At 49.4% G+C, this 24,828-nt stretch overlaps 14 protein-coding genes across 14 annotated transcripts; 10 read left to right on the top strand and 4 right to left on the bottom strand.

The window, feature by feature from the left end:
• Window positions 1-809: 809 nt before the first annotated feature.
• On the top strand, window positions 810-1,940 carry N7477_003689 (PAF acetylhydrolase; the record flags this gene model as incomplete). Its single annotated transcript, XM_056965352.1, has 1 exon — window positions 810-1,940. The coding sequence occupies one exon, from the start codon at window positions 810-812 to the stop codon at window positions 1,938-1,940; it is 1,131 nt and encodes a 376-aa protein (XP_056825305.1).
• A 1,645-nt stretch (window positions 1,941-3,585) lies between these two features.
• Window positions 3,586-5,042, top strand: N7477_003688 (Zn(II)2Cys6 transcription factor domain-containing protein; the record flags this gene model as incomplete). The annotated part of the gene is made up of 2 exons (XM_056965351.1): window positions 3,586-4,529; window positions 4,583-5,042. The coding sequence occupies 2 exons, from the start codon at window positions 3,586-3,588 to the stop codon at window positions 5,040-5,042; spliced, it is 1,404 nt and encodes a 467-aa protein (XP_056825304.1).
• Window positions 5,043-5,131: 89 nt separating this feature from the next.
• On the top strand, window positions 5,132-5,953 carry N7477_003687 (uncharacterized protein; the record flags this gene model as incomplete). The annotated part of the gene is made up of 2 exons (XM_056965350.1): window positions 5,132-5,393; window positions 5,451-5,953. The coding sequence occupies 2 exons, from the start codon at window positions 5,132-5,134 to the stop codon at window positions 5,951-5,953; spliced, it is 765 nt and encodes a 254-aa protein (XP_056825303.1).
• Window positions 5,954-6,438: 485 nt separating this feature from the next.
• On the top strand, window positions 6,439-6,978 carry N7477_003686 (class I SAM-dependent methyltransferase; the record flags this gene model as incomplete). The annotated part of the gene is made up of 1 exon (XM_056965349.1): window positions 6,439-6,978. One exon carries the CDS (start codon window positions 6,439-6,441, stop codon window positions 6,976-6,978), a length of 540 nt encoding a protein of 179 aa, XP_056825302.1.
• Window positions 6,979-7,248: 270 nt separating this feature from the next.
• On the bottom strand, window positions 7,249-8,139 carry N7477_003685 (uncharacterized protein; the record flags this gene model as incomplete). The annotated part of the gene is made up of 1 exon (XM_056965348.1): window positions 7,249-8,139. One exon carries the CDS (start codon window positions 8,137-8,139, stop codon window positions 7,249-7,251), a length of 891 nt encoding a protein of 296 aa, XP_056825301.1.
• A 289-nt stretch (window positions 8,140-8,428) lies between these two features.
• N7477_003684 (ferritin-like domain-containing protein) lies at window positions 8,429-9,905 on the bottom strand (the record flags this gene model as incomplete). The annotated part of the gene is made up of 2 exons (XM_056965347.1): window positions 8,429-9,466; window positions 9,525-9,905. 2 exons carry the CDS (start codon window positions 9,903-9,905, stop codon window positions 8,429-8,431), a joined length of 1,419 nt encoding a protein of 472 aa, XP_056825300.1.
• Window positions 9,906-11,334: 1,429 nt separating this feature from the next.
• N7477_003683 (SDR family NAD(P)-dependent oxidoreductase) lies at window positions 11,335-12,299 on the top strand (the record flags this gene model as incomplete). Its single annotated transcript, XM_056965346.1, has 2 exons — window positions 11,335-11,407; window positions 11,461-12,299. The coding sequence occupies 2 exons, from the start codon at window positions 11,335-11,337 to the stop codon at window positions 12,297-12,299; spliced, it is 912 nt and encodes a 303-aa protein (XP_056825299.1).
• Window positions 12,300-12,517: 218 nt separating this feature from the next.
• On the bottom strand, window positions 12,518-13,653 carry N7477_003682 (isopenicillin N synthase family dioxygenase; the record flags this gene model as incomplete). The annotated part of the gene is made up of 3 exons (XM_056965345.1): window positions 12,518-12,711; window positions 12,776-13,528; window positions 13,581-13,653. 3 exons carry the CDS (start codon window positions 13,651-13,653, stop codon window positions 12,518-12,520), a joined length of 1,020 nt encoding a protein of 339 aa, XP_056825298.1.
• A 1,861-nt stretch (window positions 13,654-15,514) lies between these two features.
• On the top strand, window positions 15,515-16,170 carry N7477_003681 (putative isopropanol dehydrogenase; the record flags this gene model as incomplete). Its single annotated transcript, XM_056965344.1, has 2 exons — window positions 15,515-15,832; window positions 15,889-16,170. 2 exons carry the CDS (start codon window positions 15,515-15,517, stop codon window positions 16,168-16,170), a joined length of 600 nt encoding a protein of 199 aa, XP_056825297.1.
• Window positions 16,171-16,840: 670 nt separating this feature from the next.
• On the top strand, window positions 16,841-17,659 carry N7477_003680 (sulfotransferase family protein; the record flags this gene model as incomplete). The annotated part of the gene is made up of 1 exon (XM_056965343.1): window positions 16,841-17,659. The coding sequence occupies one exon, from the start codon at window positions 16,841-16,843 to the stop codon at window positions 17,657-17,659; it is 819 nt and encodes a 272-aa protein (XP_056825296.1).
• Window positions 17,660-19,488: 1,829 nt separating this feature from the next.
• N7477_003679 (RHO alpha subunit C-terminal catalytic domain-containing protein) lies at window positions 19,489-20,680 on the top strand (the record flags this gene model as incomplete). Its single annotated transcript, XM_056965342.1, has 2 exons — window positions 19,489-20,168; window positions 20,227-20,680. 2 exons carry the CDS (start codon window positions 19,489-19,491, stop codon window positions 20,678-20,680), a joined length of 1,134 nt encoding a protein of 377 aa, XP_056825295.1.
• A 427-nt stretch (window positions 20,681-21,107) lies between these two features.
• N7477_003678 (uncharacterized protein) lies at window positions 21,108-21,422 on the top strand (the record flags this gene model as incomplete). Its single annotated transcript, XM_056965341.1, has 1 exon — window positions 21,108-21,422. One exon carries the CDS (start codon window positions 21,108-21,110, stop codon window positions 21,420-21,422), a length of 315 nt encoding a protein of 104 aa, XP_056825294.1.
• Window positions 21,423-21,782: 360 nt separating this feature from the next.
• Window positions 21,783-22,982, top strand: N7477_003677 (amidohydrolase family protein; the record flags this gene model as incomplete). Its single annotated transcript, XM_056965340.1, has 3 exons — window positions 21,783-22,034; window positions 22,138-22,759; window positions 22,822-22,982. 3 exons carry the CDS (start codon window positions 21,783-21,785, stop codon window positions 22,980-22,982), a joined length of 1,035 nt encoding a protein of 344 aa, XP_056825293.1.
• Window positions 22,983-23,154: 172 nt separating this feature from the next.
• Window positions 23,155-24,567, bottom strand: N7477_003676 (uncharacterized protein; the record flags this gene model as incomplete). The annotated part of the gene is made up of 2 exons (XM_056965339.1): window positions 23,155-24,125; window positions 24,180-24,567. 2 exons carry the CDS (start codon window positions 24,565-24,567, stop codon window positions 23,155-23,157), a joined length of 1,359 nt encoding a protein of 452 aa, XP_056825292.1.
• Window positions 24,568-24,828: the final 261 nt, after the last annotated feature.

The following is a 24,828-nucleotide window of genomic DNA, read 5'->3' as shown; positions in this document are numbered from 1 at the left end:
CTGAGCCGTCCGAAGCTCTCCCGGGTTTGAGATCTCAACTTCGCCGGGTAAGTCACATCGAATGCGCCTATTGCGACATTCCAAGGCAGATCACACGGGAATATCTGTCTCTTGGTCTCTTATGGCATGCTGGGCGTAGCTCTGCGTAACTCACAAGGGTTTGCACATTACCACGGATCATGAAGCGAGGCGGAAAGTATATCTAGAGGAATGACTCGCAATCATTTTTTGAAGAGCTAGAGATGCTATCTTCGTAAGCTCCTGCCCAGTCGGGCTACGGGGCATGGTATGTAATGAGTCGGGCACATTAGTGAAGCTCTCACTGGCCGTCGCTTGTCCTTGGTATATTTTTTTTGACATCAGAGAGACCGAGCCGCCTGAAATCCCAAGATCGCCGGTTCACGGCGGGTTGCTCGGGCCTCATATTAACAGGCTTCTGGGCTGCACTTGAGGTGAGGGCCGTTCAGCGCGGAACTACGATTCGCGCTGGGGCTCAGCTCGGTTGGTTTGTAAATAAATCACTCATCCATAGTGCCCCGTTGCGTGTATATACGATGGAGCATCACGTACGAGTCGCCCAGTATATAGTCCCTGATCTGCTGCCAGATAGCCTATTTTGCTCTTCTGTAAAGATTCTACCAGTACGACTATTATCTCACGTACATTGACTCGCCTTGGTCCGAACTTGTTCTATCATATTGAGGCTCTTTCTGCGTGGACAGGAAACAACGCACGGCAGTCGTTTGGCTCCACTGCTCCAATCCACTGTCGAGTCTGACGCCTGAGTCTGCACAACGAGGCGTGTAGATATGCAATCCATACTTTCAATTCTTCTCCTCTGGCTCGCCATCACGACTACAGGGTACCTCGTCCCAGAACCGCCTGGTAAATACAATGTCACATTGACGACTGGGACCCTTGTCGACTACACCCGTGATGACCCTTATGCCGCAGAACCAACGCCTCGGGCACTGATGCTGTCAGTGTTTCAACCTGCGACATGCGTATCTACTGTGCCGGTCCGTGACATGCCCACGGAGACCGCTGAGTACCAAGGGCCATTGCTCAAAACGACCTTCAATATCTCCGTCAATCTCTCACCCCTCTTCCTGGAAGCTCGTCTGCCAGTGTGTTCGGATCATCCCGAAAGCCGCTCACTCACACATGACCACCCTATCCTGCTCTTCGCCCCGGGCTACGGCATCCCTCGAGTCTATTACAATGTCCTCGCCTCAGCTATCGCCAGCGAGGGCTTCATAGTCATCACCATTGATCACCAAGAGGACGCGAACATTATTGTCTATCCAGATGGCCACGCGGTCTACACAAATGCCTCCATACTGAACAGCCCTACCTGGGACGAGTACCCTCGTGCCGCCGACGCATCCTCCATTATCGACCAGCTGAGCAACGAAACTGCCATGGCGAAGCTACTTCCCCAACGTGGACCCCGACCATTCCGAACCGACCGCGTCGCCATGCTAGGACACTCGGTAGGCGGCGCCTCCGCCATCGTGGCCGCCAGCCGTGATCACCGCATTCGTGGGGCCATCAATTGGGACGGTACCATTTTCGTATCGCCACCTCTATCATTGTTTCAGCCAGTGCTTTTCATGAACCATCAGAATACTATTGATCCCACTTGGTTGGCGGCGTGGCCGCAACTGAAGGGCCCGAAGCTAGTCGTCCATGTCGCGAACTCGACCCACCAGACCTTCACAGACGTGGCCACTCTATTCCAGGCGGCTGGGTTGAGCACGGCGCCATTCGCGGATCTTTTGGGCACAATTGCGCCGGTCCAGATGGTGCAGATCCTGGCAACGTATACGACCGCGTGGAGGAACGGGGCGTTTGTGGGCAAGGAAGGCGGGGCGGTGCTTGAAGGACAGGAGTTGAGCAAGTTTCCGGAGGTCTCAATTATGATGAAAAGCAACTGTTAACATGATGAGAGACGTCTCGCAAGATATACACAACTTGCTATCTTGGATGGCCCAACAGCGCGTCATGTAGGTGCTCTCAACCTTGTTTAGATCGCTTTATTATTTGAAAAGAGGATAGCCCAAATCGTCCCCGCTCAATTACATGCAATTTCTATTCTCTCTCGTCATTCCCTTGCCCTATAGCTTTCCAGAACGAATCTTCACTTCCTTCCGCTAGTACCATTTAGTGACTGGTATACCTAGCAGCGTCGTAAGCTTGGATTCCAGAGGGAGCCATTTCGAACGGTAGACTTGTTCTAGTCTCGCTCAACACTCCTCGTCAAGAATAGAACTGGCCTAGTTCTAGTGGTCATTAGCATGAGTCAGGTGTAAGGATGTAGATGCCGCAGCCATCTCTGGCGCTAAAGATTGTCATTCTCGGCGTCCGTTCCATAATTCCCCAGATGCCATATGTGATCTGTCAGCCTCAACAGCATCAAGTTTCTCATCTTATCATTTCATCTACAGGAATCCTCGTTCGTCAGCATATAGAAAAACATATAGATCAAGCTAAAGAATCGCCATAGGAGACCACGAAAGAGTGAGGTTTCCCTGATATTTGCATCATCTGCATTTGTGTATCACATGAAAAAGGTTCTCAGGGACTAGCTAGATGACGTTAATTAAAAATTACTTGGTTTCAATCTGTTGGTTTTTCTTTTGATCATATTCAATATCTGACACCCCGCATTATCAAGAGAATCAGGCAACAGGAGCTTGGCGTAAGCAAGTCACTTAAAAGGCCAGTCCCGTCCGTTGAGTACCTTGCAAGACCACTACTATCTCGAGTCAATATGTCCTTTTTTCCCCACTCCGACCGGTGAGAGTAGCTCACACTCGGGCAACTGCCATTGCGGAGCCGTACGATTCAAGTTCACTATTTCCCCACCCCTGCATGAGTACCCCACCACCCAGTGCAACTGCTCCATCTGCACGAAGAACGGCTATTTGCTTGTCTACCCGTTGACCGAGAACTTCACGATTGAGACGGGCGAAGATAAACTGAAAGAATATCAATTTGCTCGGCGCATATCAACGCACCAGTTCTGTGGGGAGTGTGGAAGCAGTTGCTTCATTCGTCTTCCGGAGGAGGGCCATCCACCGATTACCGTCGTCAATGTAAGCGATGTACTCCCGTTTGATTTGCAGATATTGAATTTTTCTTGGACTCTTTAGGTGCGGATGCTGCGAGACTTTGACATTGATAGATTGAACATCAGAAAGGTAGATGGAAAGTCCATGGGGGAAGAATACAAGGTATAGATGGCCTGTTCAGGATCATCAAACTTTTCTCGTTTGAAAAGTTAGGGTCGTGATTTTGATAAAGTATTCCACTCAAAGAATCTCATTCACAATTCATGAGAGTCTCCTAGTCGGTAGAAATAGAATGATTGAAATCGAGTGGATGATTGCGTCTAATGGCGGCCTGAGAAATGAGCGTGGCAGTATTTGAAATCATCAGGCAACAAGGCACTCACCTACCCGAGACGATCCTCGAGACAGTCCAAGTAGTTCCATTCGATATTGATGCACATCCACACGCATTCCGCATCTAAATAATTTATCGGAAGATTGCTTTTCTTTGGTGTGATTTCATGGCGATAGGATGTCTGGTCAATTGACCACCGAGGTGGCTTTCAGATCCTCTTCCCAGCCGCGGCGGCGACAGAACACCAGTTGCGATCCTTGCCGACGGTCCAAGCGACGGTGCTTCTTCTCTTTAGATGGGCTGGAAGACTTGAATGACACTTGTGCACATTGCAGACGCCTGGGCCATGCGTGCACGTTCGAATTTGCTGCGTCTCAACAGACTCTGAGGCCACAGAAGAGACAGCGGCGCAATTCACCGAGATCTGATCGCAATGGGGACCATAACGAATCATTCAATCTGCCCGTGTACTCTACCGAACAGATATCTCGAACTGGCTTCTTGGACGCACAAGATGACTTTGCTGCTTGGTTCAACTTTGATAACGAGCAGTCCTTCAGCCAAGCTGCCGCATCCCCCTTGAATGGTGATCTCAGTGTAAGAGAACCTACCACATCGTGTTTAGAACCAACAGGAATGTCTGGATGTGGGAATGAACGCCAAATAGCTCTTCTGCCTAACCGCTTGTTTGGGATGCGGTCATTCCAGTGTAGAGCAGATGCCATTCTTGGGAGCACCATAAGAAGTCCAGTCCATCTCCTGAACTCCAAAATGGATGCTAGGATGCTTGATGAAAGTTCTATCCGAATATTTGACACTATTGTGACTGGATCAGCGAATAGATTCCTCGACTATGAGTGCAATCTATATGCAGCTGGGGCTCGTTATCAGATCGAGAACAGCAGCTCAGAAAACTCTCAAGGAACTTCACCTGCAAATTGGGAAGCCATAAATGACGGACTAGCAACGGTATCTGCGATCACATCACCAAAATCCGCAGAACTTTCGATCATTCCTCAACAAGACTCGACAGAAGCAATGACGCGTACTCGGGTGCCGCAAGAAGAGGACAATTTGAAGATGACCTTACTCGGTTGCGCCAGATTCTTGGATCATTTTGGGTGCTTATATGGCAATCAGCTGAGCCGATCTGATCGGAAGAAATCAGATATAGCCTTAACATCAGCGTTGCGCGCATTCTCGTTCCAATGGTTATCAAAAGAGAAGATCGGATGGGGCAGACGGCACGGAATGCTTCCTTGGATATCTATACTGATGCGTGGCATCGAGCACGATCGTCACTCAATGACGCACACTCGGTTCGCTCATTCCGGGTTGTTTTTGCTTCCTTCATGTTCAATGGCATTGCCACGCCGATATCAGCACAGCCACACTTTAAAGCCCATGAGTATCTGGATTCGGGCTTACAAAAGCTTGGTGATCTCGAAGGGCTTGTCAAGCAATATTGTACGACTTTGGGACCTTTATCAAGATATGCAGCCCTAATAGAGGCCAGCTTGAGTCTTATCCGTTGGTGTGGGTACCTACGCGAAACTGGGGCAGCTCTCTTTGGCGACTATCAGTGCAAGACACCCTACCCTCTTGTTGATTTGGATAGTAAGTTGCCTCTTTGATCTTCATGGCGGCTTGAAACTACGGAACCTGATCTGTCGTAGCAATTACAGGCGATAATTCGACTCCACATTACTCAAACTATTGCACTATGGAAGATCTAGATATGAAGATTCCAGCTATATGTCGAAAAGCATCAGCGGAAGCATTCTACATTTGGGCAAAGATGATAGCTGTGAAAGAAGCTCTGCCCAAAGCCACGGATTCTTGCCTCCGTCCTAGTCCGAAACTATCTGAGTCAATCGCCGATACAATGCTCGCCATTGAAAGGTTTGAGAAGAGTTTCAGACATTTTCTTAACAAATGCAGAGAGACATTTCATGATTTCTCCATTCCATCGAGAATTGCTTCAGGTAAGACTATAAATATCTCATGGCCAGCGATTTTAGTTCACTGACAATGTCTACCAGTATCTCTCATGGCGTTCTGGAACCTCGGAGTCCTCACGTTTGCTGAAATATTACAGCCGCTTGAGAATACCGCGATCCCAGACCTTCTCCCAACTATGCAAAGCTATCGACAAGTTGCGACATATTCCATGGCAGAGTTCATCGAATGCGTCTTACAGCTACCAGTCGAAGAAGCTTTCAACCTGCAAAATGGATTGGGTGCCGATGTTCCCCTCATCGCATACCACGTCACACCGAGCTTGATGGTTACTGCGTTGGAGAAGACCGTAGAGCATATTATTGATATGCAAACTTCTCATAATGAAAAGGAGATGCCATTTGAAATTTTATGGGACTTTCGTGATGAGACATGGACGCGGCACATTGACTGCCTAATGAAAGGACTTCTTTCTCTGGATGTAACCGTCGGTGGATCTCAGACCGCCGGTGTCGCTTTTCAATCGCTCATGCGAAAGCACGGTGATATTATCTCGGAATGTTGGACCTCGGACTTTGAGACATAGTTGCCGTGGGAGTTTTGTACAAATTTCATGAATTCAGAGATGGAAACTTATTGCTTACTCTTCATTTCAAATTACGCGAACGTGCATGAAGCAACCAGGTCCTCTAAGCCACGTGAAGATGAAGAGCATGACAGAAGTATAAAGACGAATATTACGTTCAGGGATCGCAGCCAAAGGATAAGGGATGCATACCTGTTCATGAAGTAACCGGAAACTTGAAAAAGACTGCCTAGTGAACGTCAAGTTGTACTTTCAACCACACTAACCCGTAATAGGTTACCATTGGATATAACCCCTCATATGCTATGTTCGTATGAGAATTGAGCGTGCAATGAGTCATTGTCAATTTCCGAGCGCATCTCAAGCTAACCCATCAACATTCCCTGATGGAAATTTTCCCTCGCATTCACACGCAGACGTCTTGTTTCCAACCAGACTTGAGATTTCAGCATCCCCAATCAAAAATCAAATTCAACCTCGTCAAAATGTCCGAGCCTGTTGAAAGCCATCAAATCAAGGACGATATACAAAAAGCTTATGATGACATTGCCGACGTTTACTTGAGCTGGACACAACCTTCTCACGCAGTACGTCTTTCCTATCTGGAAAAGATGCTTCGATCCCTCGATCCCGCAAAGGCAAAGAGGAGAATGAACATCCTCGAGCTAGGCTGTGGCGCCGGAGTGCCGTGTACTCAACATTTGGCATCCCATGAATCTATTAGCGTCACCGCAAATGACATATCCAACGCACAAATCGCCCTGGCAAAAGAGTCACTGCCTGAGTCTGTCAACCTGATACAGGGGGACATGATGGAATTGGACTTCACTCCGGAGCATTTCGATGCAGTCACGGCCATGTACTCTATTTTCCATCTGCCACGCGATGAACAAAGTGTGATTCTTCGTCGCATTTTTACTTGGTTGAGGCCTGGGGGACGGCTCCTCGCGAATTTCCCTGAGACTGGATTTGAGAGTTCTTCTGATCGGTCATGGTTAGGCGGTACTAAGGGGGCAATGCATTGAAGTGGGTGGGGTCGAGAAGAGATGAGAAGACTTCTTAAAGTTATTGGCTTTGAGGTGGAGATTGATGAGGTTGTCGTGGATTCGGAAGAAAAAAATGGGGTTTCGCACAGTGTTGCGTTTCATTGGATCTTGGCTAAGAAATGAATCTTCGTGCGATTTCAGCTTTTGTGACATTGTGGCGCTATAAAAGAGGAAAAGAGTTTGGTGGTATTCTATCTTCACAGCTATAGAGCTGCAGCAGAAGAGCCATTATTGTTGCAGACATGATACTCAAACAATCCCATAGCCCATCCACCACACACCCCAAGCCAGTGGTGCCAAAGCCCCGATGAGAGCCGCGCCAAAAGACATTTCCAATATGCACCAAATCCAGATTGTCCCAAATGCGGGCGCTTTCTTCATGACGCCGTAGTACGGCTCCCCATTCGTCACACTTATGAGGTGCGCACCCAGCAAGAGCGCCGCTGGAAGGAACACAATTGTTCGTAAACTTGGCGGAAAGATCAAACGGCGCAGAAACGAGAATGTGAATTTGTCGGGCGTGAGTGGGAGGATAGATATGGGCTGCGGGGCGAGGAAGCTTAGACGTTTACTTAATCTGAAGCGAATGATATGACCGTGGGCGAAGTGGATGAAGAATGTCAGGAATGGAAGCGTGATTGTGAATGATTCTTTAAGGAGGCGTGGGAGGTCGATCCGTTCAGCGTATTGGTGGGCGGCGACGTAAGCCAGGGTGAGGTGGAGAGTTGTGAGGGGCACGGAGAGTAGGACTGTGTCGATAAATGGAGGCAAGGGCTTATCTGGTTCGTCTGGAGCTGACCCTGTGTCTTCGGTCGAGATCTTTCTTGCGCCGTTATTCATCGGTACTTGGTCGCTGGCGTTGGCGTCAACGACATTCCCAGACGCGTCGACGGTCACATATCGTGGCCCCTTTGACTTTGATTTATGCCCTTTGGCAAGTTCTGCGTCTAGCGCAGCCTGTGAGACGGCCTGTTGTCCCAAGAGCTCATTTTGGCGCTCTGCGATGATGTCGTACAATGTTCGTTCGCTTTTTTTTGCGGACTGGTTGCGGGGCGGGATTGCGAGGGGAATTGAAGGTTCAGGAGATGAGGAAGTTGCAGCTGCAGCACGACGCTGCTTTCGATTCCTGGGAACGTCCATGGGTAGCTTTCTCCAGGTGGTTCACAAGGTTGGAGATGTGGAATAGCTGGCGGATAGCAAAAAGCTGCGGATGTGGATTTCGGCGATAAATCGGGGTTAAGGTTCAGGGGATCACCCGCTACGGGAACATGGAAATCTCCCCAGACATGTGTATTTTACTATCAATGACATCAATTTCTAAACCAATTTATACCACTTAAAACGTCCAGTCACATCTTCGAAAATGATGTTTTCACATAGCCACTTTACTTGGTTGTTCTCATCTTTTTATGATAATTCGACAACTGTTTTATCCAGCCTGGTACAAAGCAGGTCCAGCAACGACATGTGAGTTGATCATGCTCAAGTTGAATGGGGTCAAGAAGGGGTCGGAATCAGTGATAGCGATGAACATGGTGCCGTTGATAGCAGGGTCACCTTGGTAGGTCTCCAGGTCGGGCTGAGTGGTAAAGCCAGTATTACCGGAAACATTCAAAGGCGTGTAGGTCACGTTCAGCTGCGACACCCAAGCAACGTACTTGGGACTGCCAGCCTGGGTAGAGGTCACATAGCTATTGTTCGGACCAACCGACTTGCCGGGTGTCTCCCACTTCAAAGAGACCGTGCGACCGGGGAACGAGAGAGGAGTATACTTGTTAGGAGTAACAAGTGCTCCAGCATCACTATTCCAGTTAGTAGAATTGGTGGCTGAACTGGAATTGGCAACATTCACGCCAGGTCCCAAAGTATTGCCCTGTCCGGTAGTAGAGTTGAGTCCGGTTGCGTTACTCTTGGTGGTCCCACCAACCCCAGAAAGACTGGGCTGGTTAAGAATGGTCAGGCCCGGGAAATTAGCCCACGCCAGGCGAGTCTGATTGGCAGGACAAGAACTGATGAACGGAGCCAGTAGAGTCCAGGCCCAGGACTGCGGCACACCGACCTCAAACCACACTGGCATAGGGAAGAGACCCTGGAACTGGCGGAAGATCATTTGCTGCCGTGCCTCGGTCGTGATGGATTGGGTGAGAAGAGTAGCAGCCTCTCTCGAATCGAGGTGGGCCAAGAATCCATAGACACCGGATTCGCCGAAGCGAGTTAACTTCTGGCAGAAATCGAGATACTCCCTCACGTTGGTGTACGGGTAGTTGTACTGGCACTGTTGAGGAGCTTGGGCACCGAGCATGTTGCTAATCAGGGTCGCATGTCCAACCTCTTGCTCGGCCATGAAAGCAATGAGATCACGGTCGGCTTGGTTGAGACCAGCATCCTTGAAATCTTGAGCGGAAAAGCGTCTCAGTCCATCATTGAACAGGTCCAGCTCAATCCATTCTTGATAAAGAGCAAGTGCCTATCGGTTCGAGTTAGCACTGATTGGAAATTGCATCAGAAAGTCAGGGATCATGTACCAAAGACTCATAATCAAAGTCACTCTTGGCGTTATAAACAGGAATGGAGCCATTGGTGCCAACCCCTCCGGCTGGGACATACGGAGCAGGTTCAGCGTTTTGAAGTTGACCATTAGAGCGGTAGGTAGTTTCCGCCGCGGCGATCGTGGATGACGCAACGATGCCTGTTCCAATCGAGGTGGCAGTTAAAGCTCCAGTAGTCGATGGAGTTCCGGAGAACGGGGTATGTGGCTGGGAAGTAGGAAAGGTATGAGTGGGTGGTCCCACAATAGTCGAGACCGACATCGACAGGGGAGGGCCCTGACGAGCGACCACCGGGTTTGCAGAGGCTAAGGGCATCGAGCCCAGCATGCTCAGCATCCACACACTGTTCCACATCATATCCACGAGGATAGCACAGTGCTCTTCTTTCTGGAACTACTCTCGCTCTATAAGTGCCGGGGAAATGAAGGAAATCGCTATGAGACTCAAAAACCCAAATGGAAGTAATGGTTACCTCTCGTCAATATATATTTCCCACACATCAGGGTTTGTCATCCTGGACCAATTCGCCGGTCTATGGAAGTCATCATTGACCCAATCTATCAGGTTTCGGAGCCCTTTGGAAACCTGGCATCGAAGGTGCTCTGACGGCATCAATACACTGCGATCCCATTCAAGAATGCTACGGCAGTAAACGGGCTCAATTAGTCAGATACACGATTTGAGACGATCACTATGACAGATGATCAGAATCTCAGGTACATGCTGCAGCTTCCCCATCGAGAAGGCGAGCGACAGTGATGGATGAGGTCAGCCTCCGGTCATTCCATGACGCGCGAGCGGACGATATTCCGATTCGGTCCCAAAGGCCGCGTCCTTCAGTTCCGTTGTGCTGTTACTGTCGAGCGATCGCATCGCTCTTCAACGATGACCGATGAAGTCCAGCTGCGCTATTGGTCAATGGAGATCGGGGAGAAACGATGCTGTCATGGACAGGATCTGCCCAGCAAGTCGGCCGTACCATGGCGCTAGGCGAATCACAACGGGTGCCTGCGGGGCCTGGGGGATTTCTGTCGATGAAGCTTGTTTCTCTGCCTCGGATATGGGTGACCCGAGCCAACTGATCATCTAGCTTGGAGTCGCTGATTGATAATCTTGTATGCATCAAGGTCGATAGACTCGCGGAACAAGTACCGAGATCGTTGCTTTCTCCCGCTAATATTGACCTGGAATGTGGATGGATGTCCACTCTTGTTTACTTGTCACAATGCCTGTTTTCTCGCGTACCTCAAAAGCGGATTGTTGCAAGAATGACGTCGAACATCATCCATGTTTCGTAGACAGGGAATCAACTCCGCCATCGGATGTACCGGAGGTTTTTCCCGATTTACCCATGAGCAACCAGTGAGCGGAATAAGTGGGCAACCCTGACGATGATCTTGGCTGCAGCAAACTGGATTTTGTTGTTGGAGATGCTATATCCGTCCATCCTGCTGCATTTTCTAAGCTTCACGGTCGCCGGCTCGGCCTTTTCGCCGATGTGGGATACACACATCCTCTTGTACGTGGGTAGATCATTTTGACCAGGCGTGATTGAACATTCGAACATATTATTTCAATTGGTTTTTCAATCGGCTGTCTACAAGGAATATCCAACTTGCTCGAGCTCACGGAGATAATGATCGGAAATATGATGTATCCACAGTAGGCAATACGCCCTTAATGGGGAGATTGAGTCAAGGTGCGGGGAAGAGTCAGCTTTCGCGCCTTCTTCGTTCAAACTTGAGATTCAACACTCAATTCAACACTCAACCTCATCTAGCGCATCATGTCGAATCTGCAAGCTTCAAATCTGTTCTCTGTTCAGGATCGCGTGGCGGTAATCACTGGTGGAGGGAGCGGTAAGTAAAAAGACTCCAACTTCGCGTGAACTGCAGCTGATCGTGAAACTCAGGACTGGGTCGCATCATCGCCCGCGCCTTGGCAATCAATGGTGCCTCGAAGGTCTTTGTCCTCGGCCGACGTGAAGACGCTCTTCGCGAGACTGTCGCCCAGGCCCCGTCCGGTATCGTCATTCCCATTCAATGCGATGTCACTTCGAAAGAGTCGCTGGAGGCAGCATACTCCGCGGTCACAGCACAAACAAGCCATGTGGATGTCCTGTTCGCCAACAGCGGCATCATGGGTCCGATGATGCGTCACACTTCGAAGCCAGACGGATCTCTTCCGACCCTGTCGGAAGTCCGTGATGAGTTATTTTCCATCCCGATGGAGGAGTTCACCAAGGTGCTGGATGTCAATGTGACTGGGGCCTATTACACTGCTCTGGCATTCCTGCCCCTTCTTGAGGCTGCCAACAAGAGACGCCCCGCTCCGCAGGTTGGTGTCACGACTCCCCCGACTGCCCAAGTGATCTTCACCAGCTCCATTGCGGGTTTCAACCGCAAGGTGCCGTTTAGCTATGCATACAACGCCTCTAAGGCTGCAGTAACGCACGTCGTCAAGACACTATCAACTAGTCTCTTGCCTTATCATATTCGAGTCAATGGTATTGCCCCTGGGTTGTATTTTTCTGAAATGGCAAGCCAGATTTTTGATGACCGCGATGTCTCGGGTGGTGGTATCTCGGAGGGCTCGCACCCTGCTTCCTTGATCCCTCTGACTCGCAGTGGAAGTGAAGAGGATTTTGCTGGTCTGGTGATTTGGATGTCGAGTGCCTCTGGTGGCTATGTCAACGGTGCCATGATGCTGACTGATGGTGGCCGCGTTGCCGCGGCACCATCTACTTACTGAGCCATCACGGAGTGACTTTCAACGGGCTTGGGGGGGGATTACTGCTAGATAAGATAGGATAGATACACAAAGATGACTGGTGATCGGTGAGCACATATCCCTCGAATACAGCCAAGCATTAAAGAAACGCGACTCAAAATGCAAACCAAGTGGCGGTGACAAAGTGGGTATAACTCAAAACTTGCTCAAGTCCACTATAGATAATGACAGCTTACAATTTACATCGTCGCAGTCAATCGTTGAACTAGATAGTCTCCAGCGGTGATTTCGGAGTATTTCTTGGTCACCTGGATATCGTTTCCCCAGGTCCCGGGCAGTGCTTCGATGACCTTGTTGGTATTAGGGTTGCAGAAGTAAGCGATGCTGTACCTGGCAGGATATATGTCTGGTGAATCACCCTCAGTTTCGTGGTCTGTCGGTCGGGGGGGGCTCAACAACTCGGTGACGGGTGCTTTTAATGGTGTCGTTTGACCAACGCGCCAGAAGGTCCCCAGCATTCACAACAATCGAATCTGCGATAGGCGTCGCATCCACAAAGGTTCCTTTAGGGCTGCGCACCTGCAGACCACCATGCTGATCTTGGAACAGCAACGTGACGGAGCCATAGTCACTATGTTCCCCAGCCCGAACCTGATTCGGATTATTCTGGAAGGTCTGTTTGCGCACAGCGGGATAGTGTAGCAAACGAAGATTATTATCCCCTTCATTGACAAACTCATCGAAAAAGTGCTCGGGCAAATTCATGCCCAATGCGATCGCACGCATGATCTGCTTGTGCAAATCCTTGCACATCTCGAAGAAGGAAATCATAGTTTCTTTAAAGTCTTTTCCTTCGTCATCAAGATGATCTGGCCATTGATTTGCCAAGCCGTCGACGCCTTCGCGACCAATTTCCATGGTCTCTTTCAGGTCGGGTATAGATTCCCGACGAGTGTCGATCTCTTGTGTCTCGTTCAGGGTAGCCAGCTTCTCCCGGCCGATGGCAACATAACCACGGTTCGACTGTGGAGTCGTCCAGCCTAAGCCGTCCTTTTGACTTTGGGGTCGGGCGAAGAAGCGACTTGATGAGGCGAAGACTCGAGACACTACGGAGGGCGGGATGCCATGTGCCTTGAGGAATAGAAACCCAGAGGTCTTGAATGCGTCGGTGATGGCAAGAGCGACAGCATGTTTATCGGAGGGCGTTCCGGAGGAAAAATGGGCCAAAATCGATAATCTAGACACTCTTCCTGTCAGTTCCGATCGATAAGACTATCCAGGACGAGAAAGCAGAAGTGGAACTCACGGGTATCACCAAGTCGTCCTTCTCCACAGCGGTGGCGGATGGGTGGAGCTCTTGAGCTTTGTTTGCCATCTTGAACCGAATCCAGCTCGAGCTTACTGATTATGATGGTAGCACTTTCAAGTGTTACTCAAGGTGAATCTGAAGCAGTAGAGGGTTGATCACAGAGTCAAATGAAAGATGAAGAGTTGAAAGGCTGGGGAAGAAGAGGGGAAGCAAAGCATATAGATAAGCGTGGGAGATAAGCTCAAGCTCAGGCCTCGTGCCTCATGAGACAGTCAGAGACTCCTTTATCTTTAGGCTTGACTTGATGCCCTGATATGACAGAAGATTCATGTGTGGGAAGGGTGCTATGCAACCGCCGTATACTATATGTTCATGCACATGAACAATGTACGCGTCCAAATTTCACGGCCTGTATCGAAACATACCCTAGCACGCACCTTATATGTCATGCTGACAGTCACAATCATCTAGGAATCCATAATGACAAAGTCGCTTCGCTTTTCTCTTTGTTCAAATAGTAGCTCTCTTCTTTTGCAGGACCACCTCAGAATTGGAGGAGTACGCATGGAATCCAGTGTGGCGGCGAGCCCCGGATTTCGAAGATTGCTATTTGTTCGCGATCTGATATAACACCCGTATTGTTCATATTACAAACGAGACCCTTGAAGGGACTATCGAAGCTATCCACGCAGAGCCTTGGCGCCTTGGAGACGCATAGATGCGAAAGGGGCGGATCTAAGCGACCTCAGAAGTCGTCGACGCCAATGGCGATCGGACTTTCCCCTTAATGAACTCTAGGTCCTCGAAATTCCTGGAAAACAACTTGGCAAGACAGGTTCCGTTTTATGTTCTTACAGAGGCACTGGTCCAAATGGACGCTACTAGGTGGGACAATACCGTTCAATAGAAAATGGAGACTGCGTGCGCGAGGGTTGGTCCGTAAGCAGAACCAAGCACTACCAGTCAGCCCGATTCGCATACATCAAACTATACGAACGCCACAGAGATCAGCTTCTCCCAAAAGAACAATAGCGTGGACTGTGGCCGACCTTAGCCCTTGTGAGCTTTCTCCTAGCCATAAATTGTAAACACTCCCCACTGTTCTATCCAGTACTTACTGATCTAAAATTCTCAATCCAATGGAATTGATTATTGTTGATAACACTTTGCAGAAGCAGCAATAGCAGCCACAACAGTCAAATGGGGACTTGGACATTCTAGCACGTTTGAACCTTTTCAAACCAGCGCCAAGGTCTTCCAGCCTCGAAAGATCTACAAGGCTGAGCTACCGGAGGGCTTATGCTGTCGCCAATGTATACGATAAATATTGCAAACTCGCTTTCCACTGCGTCTGGGTGCTGGAAATGACAGAATCTATTCTCGATGATGTTCTGTATCTCACGCCCAATTTCTGAAGCTGCACAGGGAGCCCATTGTGGCGCTTGCTGGCGCGGTTTTTACTCTTCTAAGCATCCAGACCAATCGTTTGGTTGGAACCTTGGACTCCTTTGCCAGATCTGCTGTCTAAGCTCTGATGACAAAGAATTATTACTTTCCAAGTCATCTCAATGAAGAATTTCAGGGCCAGACACGGGAGACTGATTTGCCTACTTCACCCACACCCGGAAATAAAGGAGACTGTCTTCATCTATGGCTGACCACCTCTGTACTTGCATCATACCCAGACCAGGCTCAACTCCCAATTCGGATTTTATCTCGGAAAATAAGCGGGATATCTGAGCATTCTACCACTATGTTTAGTACACAAACAATACGGGGAAGATATCTTCCATGCCTGTACGTAGTGTTGAAATGAAAATACCTTGTCACCTTCCGCGCCATGTCTACGCAAATGATCTCTTAGCTTCTTCGAACATACCGGGCACTCTTTCTGAAATCTCGGGGATATTTTTATGATATCGAGGTGATGACCAAGCCCATGCTGCAAACCGGACCGGGCAGTGCTGTGATCCGTGTCCTCGCAGCGAATGTTTTAACGTATAGCGGCCAAATCAACATGGGTAGTCGACCTTACCCTTACCCGACACCCTTTACACGAGGTTGCTCTGCTGTTGGTCGCGATCTCAGCGTTGGGCCGGATGCAGCGACACTTCAGCCAGGCCAGCTAGTTTTCTTTGACCTTTTTATCCGTGGTCGGGACAATTCGGAGTTATGCATCCTCTCTGGCGTTTTCCACAGTCTAGATGCTGCAAGGAAGAAGCTGATGGCCGCAATTGGCACGACAGTACAGATGCCGAGAACGCCAAGGTTCTGTTGGAGAATTGCTTCCTAAATTGAAAGGCTGTTGCTGGTGAGTCTAGCCGAGGGAGGTCTTGGTTACCAGCGGTGAAATTCGGAGGGCTCAGGGATGTCGATGTCAGAGCTGGTGAGACAGTCGTGATTGTGCCAAGGACAGGGGTGTTTGGTGGCGCACCTGTGCTTGCGGCCCTGGCAATGGGCGCACAGGTCATCGCAATGGGGCCAAACCAGGAGGTCTGGAAAGAAGTGGAAGCGCTTGGCTCGAACGGCCGAACTCGGACCCTCTGCAACAGCGGTGATGATGAGAAAGATATCCAAAATTGACCAGATACGGTCCGGAGGACGTTGTCCTCGACATCTCCCCAGAAAGTGCATCAGACAGCACGCCTGCAAGAGTTGCATTCAATCCCTGCGTCGGGGAGGGGGGGCGGGGGAGGGGGGTCAATATAGTATGATGGGAGCTCTTAAAGAGCTTTCTCTGTCGGTCTCGATCTGATGTTCAATGATATTACCTTCAAGGGTTATCTATACCCCTGATGATATCTGCTTTGTGATTGGACTAGTTGAGAGTGGCTTTGTCAAGCTCGGGGAGACCGGGGAATTCCAACGGTGGGCGAATTTGCTTTAGAATAGTTTGCCGATGCATTTTCTGCGGGCGCTGATATGAGTGGTCCTTGGCTACAGACCGTGATTGTCCCGTAGGCCAGTATCACCGGGACCTCGGCCATATGCCTGAATGCGTTCCTTTATGTGCTGGCCAATATCCCTGTATTTCAGAAAATTGGATGACGCAGTTTAAGAAAGCGCTAAGAAACGATTTTTGCTAAAAGAAGCGGACCACCGAACCCAATTGGGTATCAGATCTAAGATCCCTCCGGAAATGCACGAGCCCCTTGGGAATCATAGAACAACCAGCTTTAGAAAAGGGAAGCATTATTCCATCTACAATGCTCCCTGATCTCGTATCTTTAAGGAAAACATAATCTCATCCCCTATGTCCTTCAAACCGTTCGCAGAAGGACCAGATCGTCCGAAGCAGGTCATATCGCTCGGATTCTATCGTACGGGCTCTCATTCACTCAGACACGCCCTGACAATACTTGGCTACCAAGATGTTTTCCACTCCTCTGCTATGGCAAAGGATACCGATAGATGGGTAGGCCTTGGTGCTGCAGCAGATGACAACATTCCATGTCTGCCGACGTATACCGGGCGTACCTGGACAAGAAAAGACTGGAACGCCTATGTGGGACCCTGTGAAGCCCTGACAGACATCGCACCCTTTGCCTACCCCTTACTTCGTGAATTTCCAGAAGCCAAAGTAATCCTTGTGCAACGAGACTTCGACTCGTGGGCACGAAGCTTCGAACAAACACTCATTCTTCCTTCTTCGCAAACCTTCTTAGCTTGGCTGAGTGGCAACATCATGGAACCGTTCATTGGAATTCAAATCAGCCAGACCGCCTGGAAGATGTACATGGGTCTTTTGGGAGTGTGCAGCATGGAGAAAACCAAGGACCGTAAAATCATGCGGGCTGCGTATCAGCGTCATTATGATCAAGTTCGAAGCCTGGTGACTTCAGATCGCCTTTTGGAAATCGATCTCGGGGATCTAGGATGGGAACCCCTGTGCAACTTCCTGGGTAAGAGTATCCCAGACGTTCCTTTCCCGCGCTTGAATGAATCGCGGGTCTTTAGGGATGAATTGCGGAGGTTGCATTGGATAAGCCTCCGCGCAGGTGGTTTGAAGGCTCTGGCTCCCGCTTTTGGGGTATTGTGCGTGCTTTTAGCATTCAGGCTTCTATGGAGTTAGCATATGCTTTTCCTTTCTTTCAATTACTCTTTTTCAGATCTTTCGAAGTTATCTGACTTGGTGGAGTGTGGATCCGTAATTTCCCTCAAACTTGCGTACAGGTTCTTTAAATGATAGATGGGAAATGCTTTGAGCTCTTTCGGGGCTATCCTGAGTGCATGTACTGATGAGCTAAATTCCCCCGATGGAATATTGTGGAACAACGATTCACTTTTCAAACTTGTAAGGTGTTATTGATTATGTTGAGCGACTCTTCCGCGCTGCTCTTCTTCACTTCTCCTTCTTTCTGTCTCTTGTGATAATAACGTGCAATTACATGCCGAAATTGCGATGAAAGTGATGTCTAAACATTCAATGCCAGTACGATAAGGGTAAGAAAACATCCACCCATGAGCTGCAAGCCGGGATTTGTATGCCTTGCTAGCACCGTGGACGGTCGCTATTACCGACAGACCGTGTCATACATAGAAACCAGCCTGTTTGTCCCGCAATAAGACTCCCGGCGCTACCAGTTCGGGCCCCTTCAACAAGAATCAGTCTAGTACCGATCGAGTAAAATATTCCATACAAGGGGTAATTTGTATGTCATAAGCTGCATCTCCGACTCGACGCAGTTTCAAGAAAAATCGAGACAAAGTGAACTTTCCTACACGAAAGTAATTTCGCCCAAGAACGAACATCTATAAAGACTACCAAATCTTGTAACCTTTCTGGAAGATTGTCGAGTGTCATTACCGCCCTATCATAATCTTATCCGGATATCTCAGTCTGAGCTCATCAGCTTTCGGCATGTGATGTTGAGGAATCGGGCCGAAAGCTTAGATGACTACCTGATTGGCTTACATGAAGCTATTCAAAAGTTGTGCTTGTCTCGAGTGACTCTCTGAATTAGACTACCTATCTTGATGTCGGTTCTACAGCACTTTAAGAGTACTCCTACTGTTGCCGCGTTGTTTACTTCGTATAGATTGGCCTATCCGCTTGAAATTTCAGCGCTCAAACACATCAAAATTTATAGTGAATGCTCTGTTGCATATCGATCCCTGGCATCCTATTTGTTTGGTCAGAGGACTGCTAAGCGGTAGCGGCTGGCCAACAGAGAGATTATTCGCTAATTACGAGAACCAAAAAAAGACTGTGGGACCACGTTATTTTCTTTCTCGCTCATTATTATAACCGGGCACTCTCGGATATGAGTCTCACATGGTCCTTGCCATCAGATGAATGCTCTATCACCCAACCCAAGATGCTTATCAAAGCATCATCCGGTTCATTGCCCGTATATCCGATTGGGTCTCAGCAGATGCATCACTTAGGATTATTGTTTCCATTTATGGTGAACCTAAAAGCCGGGGGTGGAAACAGTTTTAACCCGAACCGGGTGCAGATCTATCTTGGGACTCGAGATGCATCCCAAACTTTGGGGACTCGATGATGCAGGAGCTGATAGCTGCCCGTCTTGCCACGACAAAACCTGGGCAGGAGTTAATTGCGCTTTACGGGGATGGTCAACTATCTTTAAGCCATTCGGGCCGGTTGTGTACCTACCGGTCAGGTGATCGGTCCCCAAATATCATCGCCCGTCGAAATTGGCCACCTGATTGCGATGATATCCCAGATTGTCATCGATATCGGGTGTGAAAGGTAAATTACCGAAGGTTGGTCCGGATGGGGCGTGGGACGCCCCGTGTCGGTGGTCACCGCAAAGGCTATTAAAAAGAATGGGTGTCTTTGAGCCAAAATAGATAACGACTCCAAAGCAATCAGTCTTTAGACTATCAAGCCTTTAATTATCACAAAGACCTTCAGCTCTTGGATTAACATTTGCGATGTCATTCTTGAGGAATTTCTTCGGCACCTCTGCCACTGCCGCCGCCGCCGTTGAGGCAAAGGACGAGCTGAAGCCGGTTCGTGCCTTGCCTGCTTCATGGTATACTTCCCAGAGCATGTACGAGCTTGAACAACGATCGATCTTCTCCCGCAAGTGGCTCCTTACAACACATAAGCACCGCATTGCCAACCCTGGCGACTGGGTTCACTATGACGCTGCTGGTTACGAGTTCGTTGTCATGAAGGATCAGGAAGGAAACATCACTGGTTTCCACAATGACGACTTCTACCCCATCCATATCCACCTCGACCGTAACGGCTTCGTGTGGGTCAACTTGGACACCAGTGAGATTCCCGAAGTTGCCTGGAAGGACGACTTCGAGGGTGTTGATGAGCAGCCCCGATTCAGTCACTACAACTTCGAGGAATACAGCTTCGACCACACGTGGGACATGGAGGGCGAGTTCAACTGGAAAATTCTGGCCGACAACTACAACGAATGCTATCACTGCCAAGTTGCTCATCCCGATATTCCTAAGATCGCTGATCTGAACTCCTACTACGTGAAGACCAAGGCCGGTCACATTCAACATTATGGTGCCCAGCGACAGGACCAGATCGATAAGGGCTTCCGAATTGCCACCACCTACTTCTGGCCTAATGCCTCGTTCAATATCTCGTAGGTTGACCCTGTGATCAAGCTATCAATTTTGGCAGCATCGTTAATCTTCTTTCAGCCCTCACTTCTTCTTCATGCAGCGATTCACTCCCCTTGGACCGAAGAAATGTGTGATGCGCTACGAGGTCTACCGGCACAAGGATGCCAGCGACGCGGACTTCAATCTCATCAGCGATATGTACAAGCGAATCATGTCCGAGGACAAGTACCTTTGCATTCTTTCCCAAAAGAATCTTAATGCCGGCGTTTTCGTCAACGGACAGCTCCACCCTGAGTTGGAGAAGGGTCCTCTCCACTTCCAAAAGACCGTGCGCGAGGTCGTCATGGAGCACCACAAGAAGGAGGAAGACTGCGGTCATCAGATTTGGCCCGCTCAAGAACGTATTCCCAGGAATACTGCCGTCGATGAAGACACCATCGCTTTCCGCACAGGCATGGACGTCTGCAGTGCAGAGAAGAACGATATGACAGACAGTCTAACAAGCAACTTTGCGCCAACCATTGCTGTCTAACAGCATGGAGGGAGATAGAGTGGGAAGAAGTTCCATTTGTGATACACGCTCGCGCTCATATCCTCTTTCAGCGGTGCGCCTGATGATTACTTAGAACTTGGCTCCCTAATGGCATAATTTGACCACGACAGAATGAGCAAATCCATCATTTTATGTTTCAATTTCGTATGAGGAATAATCAAGCATAAGCTTTTAAGTCGAAATAGCAAGTTTACTGTGGAAGTGTCCCAAGATAGTACCACTATTCCACGGTGTTTCCCTGGGCCCTGCCTTTGCCGGAGACATTGATCAACGTTGCCCCACATCGAGACGCGGACCTCGGAAGCAATTAATAAGCTGTTGAAACCGCCAACGCCATGTCCCAGCTACTCGAGCAGGCCCCTCTTCTTCCCTTACATATTCTCAGATACTCATACCTACCGCCACCATGGTTTATCACGCTGCTGTTATGTACCCCAACGAGGCCGATATCCACTTCGACCGCGACTATTACATCAAAAAACACATGCCCCTCGTCGAGAGCATCTGGAAGAAGCACGGATTGACCAGCTGGCAAGTCATCGAATACACCAAGTCCCTCGACGGCTCTCCCGCCAAGTACTTAATTGCTGCTACGCTCGAATGGGAGAGCGAGGAGAGTCTGCAAAATGCGCTGCAGGATTCCGAGACCGCCAAGGTCTTTGCCGATATCGCCAACTTCACCAACGTGCAGCCCATCACTATGGCCGGTGTTGGACTTTGAATCTGAATCTGACTGTGAAGGGCTCAATTTGTATGTATAGATACCGATCTGATGTGTTGGCTCGAAATGCGGGGTACTGATGGTTGTGAGTAGATACTTCCACATACTGCAGATGCTGCAGTTGGAGAAACCAGTTGATAGCACCCTATGACTCAATGAATATCAATGACTGAGCCCCCTTATCAACCACTGTATACAGATAGCTTCGAGACAAGGGCAGACCAGCCATTATCTTACATAAGGGTGTAATGCTCGAGGCGGGTACCTGGAGATCCCCGCATCTGTAGGTCTTATCTCCCTAGCTTTGTAACCCTGACCCTCGTAGCTTTCCTTTCCTCATCACTCATCCACCCTCTGACCATGCCGAATCCTACCGTTGTTGATGTTCATACCCATGTCTACCCTCCGGCGTACATGGCGATGCTTCGCGCTCGCAAAAAGGTACCCTACGTCCATGATCCCGCCAACAGCGCAACACCTCGTCTAATCATTCTGTCATCGGACGACGACTCTTCCATTCCAATTGAGGAGCGAGGCCGTCCTGTGGACTCTTCCTACTATGATATCAATGTCAAGCTTGCATTCATGGAGCAGCATGGTATCGATTGCAGCGTAATCTCTCTCGCCAATCCATGGCTGAGACTTCTTGGCTCCAGACGAGGCTGAAGAATGGGCGAAGCGGATCAATGATGATCTAGATTCTACATGTTCACAGGTGAACGGCGACTCGTCGTCGTCGCAAAAGAAACTCTTCGCTTTCGGCACATTGCCACTGAGCGCGTCTAATCCCGAGGTGATCACCAACGAGATCAAACGGCTCAAGAGCTTGTCTCAGATCCGTGGCGTGATCATGGGTACCTCTGGACTAGGAAATGGCCTTGACGATCCTCTTCTGGATCCAGTATGGGCTGTGCTTGAGGAAACCCAGCAGATGATGTTCCTGCACCCGCATTATGGTCTGCCTGACGAGGCCTTTGGAGGACCCGAGACGACAAATCGGTACGGTCACGTTCTTCCTTTGGCGCTGGGATTCCCCCTGGAGACGACGATCGCAGTGACCCGAATGCTGCTTTCTGGTGTCTTCGACCGGTTCCCTAAGCTAAATATCCTGTTGGCTCATTCTGGTGGGACTCTTCCATTCTTGGCGGGACGGATCGAGAGCTGCATCATGCATGAACGGCATTTTGTCGCAAATGGTGGCTCCACGCCTGGTCCTGTGCGAAGTGTTTGGGATACTTTGCAGACCAATATCTACCTCGATGCGGTAGTTTACGGCACTGCTGGACTGAAAGCGGCTGTCGCAGCAGCTGGAGGGAGTGCAGATCGTCTCATGTTTGGTAAGATCAAGACTACATTCAAGCTCTCGAGATGTAGCATACTAAGCTTTCTTCATGGATAGGCACTGACCATCCCTTCTTCCCACCGCTGAATGAGGAGGATGAGAAATGGGCCAGCGTCACGACAAACTACAAGGCCATCCAGGATTCATTTGGTGATAATAAGGGTTCAGTGGCTGCAGTCCTGGGTGGAAATGCCGCCCGTGTACTGAATCTGATCTAGGAAATGATGACCTTCCTGCTGGCTCCAGGGCTGCATTGGCCTAAAGAACATCATAATATATGCGGCCATTTCACATAGAGTCGTAATCCAGTATCAAGAGTTCAGGCCCCCCCACCCTCAGAAGATAAATCTCACATGAGTATAAAAATAGCAAGAAATAATATAAGCTTTCTCAGCGAGAACAGACCGTTGAGTTTAACAGGTCCCATCCAACTAATCTCCATAGTTCCTCCGTGAACCACTCTGGAAACTCTGAATCTTCCAAATGATGGACATCACGACTCTGGGGAGGTGGAGTGGTCGGGCGCACCAAAGCATCTTGGAACAAAGGGTCCTCAGCGCCGAACACCGTCTGCAACAAAGTCTTTTGAAGGCGATTTCTCATCTTCTGGACAAAACGAGACTGCATGGGCGATTGATGAGCTTTCAGAGGGGATTTGGAGCCCAACACATTTTCCAAAAATACCATCAGGTACTTTGCTTCAATTTGGATGTCTTGAGGTGTTCGATTCTCCCGGCTCAGTGCGGCCAATCCATCCGGGGGTCTTAGTTTTGAGCAAACATCGGTCGCCAAGTGCAAATTCTTGAACGTGAAAAGAGCAAGCATCTTTCCAATACGGTCAAGGACAACAAAAAAGAACCCTTCCATGACCTTCTGCTCTTCTTGACGGCTCACATCAAGTGAAAGCATCATTTCAGAGAGGAGATCGCTCAGGCCCTGGTATGCGGTAGCGTCAGCTTTGAGGAAGACGGCTAGATCCTGATTCTGGGACATTCGTCCACGCAGAGCGGTGCTGCGCTGGGTAAGGGCAGTCATGGTGGACTCGAACAGGCATACAAGGTAGTAGATGATTTGGCCCTGACTCCTATCCTTTGCACCGGCGATGCTTCTGAGTGATCTGTGCACAAGATGGAAAGATACCTCCACGCCTCGAATGACGGCAAGCAGACTGGGGTTTCTCCCATTCTGACTCTTGATCTGACCTGTCTGCTTTGTTATGTGTAATTCCCGTTGGATGGCGCTCAATAGTTCGTGCTCGGCTGTTTTGCACAAAATCACCGCATCAATGGCGAGAGAACTGGCGCCGCGTCTTCTCTGCAGGGCGCGCTGGAGCGCGTACATGGGCCTCATGAGTGAAGGTGCTGAGACTCAATTGTCAAAAGGATCTTCCTCTCTATATCAACAGTCTCACTTACATTCAATATCATCTTCAGTGTCTCCTGCTCCATGCTTAGCTCGTCGAGATTTTTTCCTCGTTGTTGCAGAGCTCTCCATGATGCAGGTCGTACTGCCAACCTTGCGCTTCGTTGAGATTCCATTGATGCCGTCGCCTTCCTGGGCCTTTGCTTTCGATTCGGCAAGTAGACACCGGTTGCTTTGCTCCAACTCGTAGATGTTGTTGAGGAGTTTCGTTAGCTCCGCTTGCGACTCTTCGTACGCCCTCTGCCAGAAGGCGACGCTGTCGAAGAACTTCCCATCTGCAACAACCTCCACATCCTTCTTTCTTTTGAGAAAATGTCGAATCTTCAGCAGGTACTCTGAGTTGACGGTCAAAAAGGCCAGCGGGGGATGTGGAATTTGCATTGATGCTTACCTCGAATGCCTTCGGTTACAGGCTTTTGCTTCACGATTGCCAAAGCAAGAGCCAATTGTGGCCTGCTTGGCTGAGTGACCTCCGCTCTTCTTATCGTCGATGTCATTGGGGTGAAGAGGAGGAATGGCCGGGTGAGTGGTTGACCGAGCTGTCCTAATGTGCACCTGCCTCGATTCCTGAGGCCTACCTTGCCATTAAATTTGCTCTTCCTAAATACCTCCAATGTACTCAAAGTCGATGTCTTAACATAA

This window comes from Penicillium maclennaniae (assembly GCF_028827695.1).
Source record: "Penicillium maclennaniae strain IBT 15551 chromosome Unknown utg000003l:1.0-5670915.0:1.0-5674809.0, whole genome shotgun sequence".
NCBI classification, from domain to species: domain Eukaryota; kingdom Fungi; phylum Ascomycota; class Eurotiomycetes; order Eurotiales; family Aspergillaceae; genus Penicillium; species Penicillium maclennaniae.
This window is presented reverse-complemented; position numbering and strand designations above follow the sequence as displayed.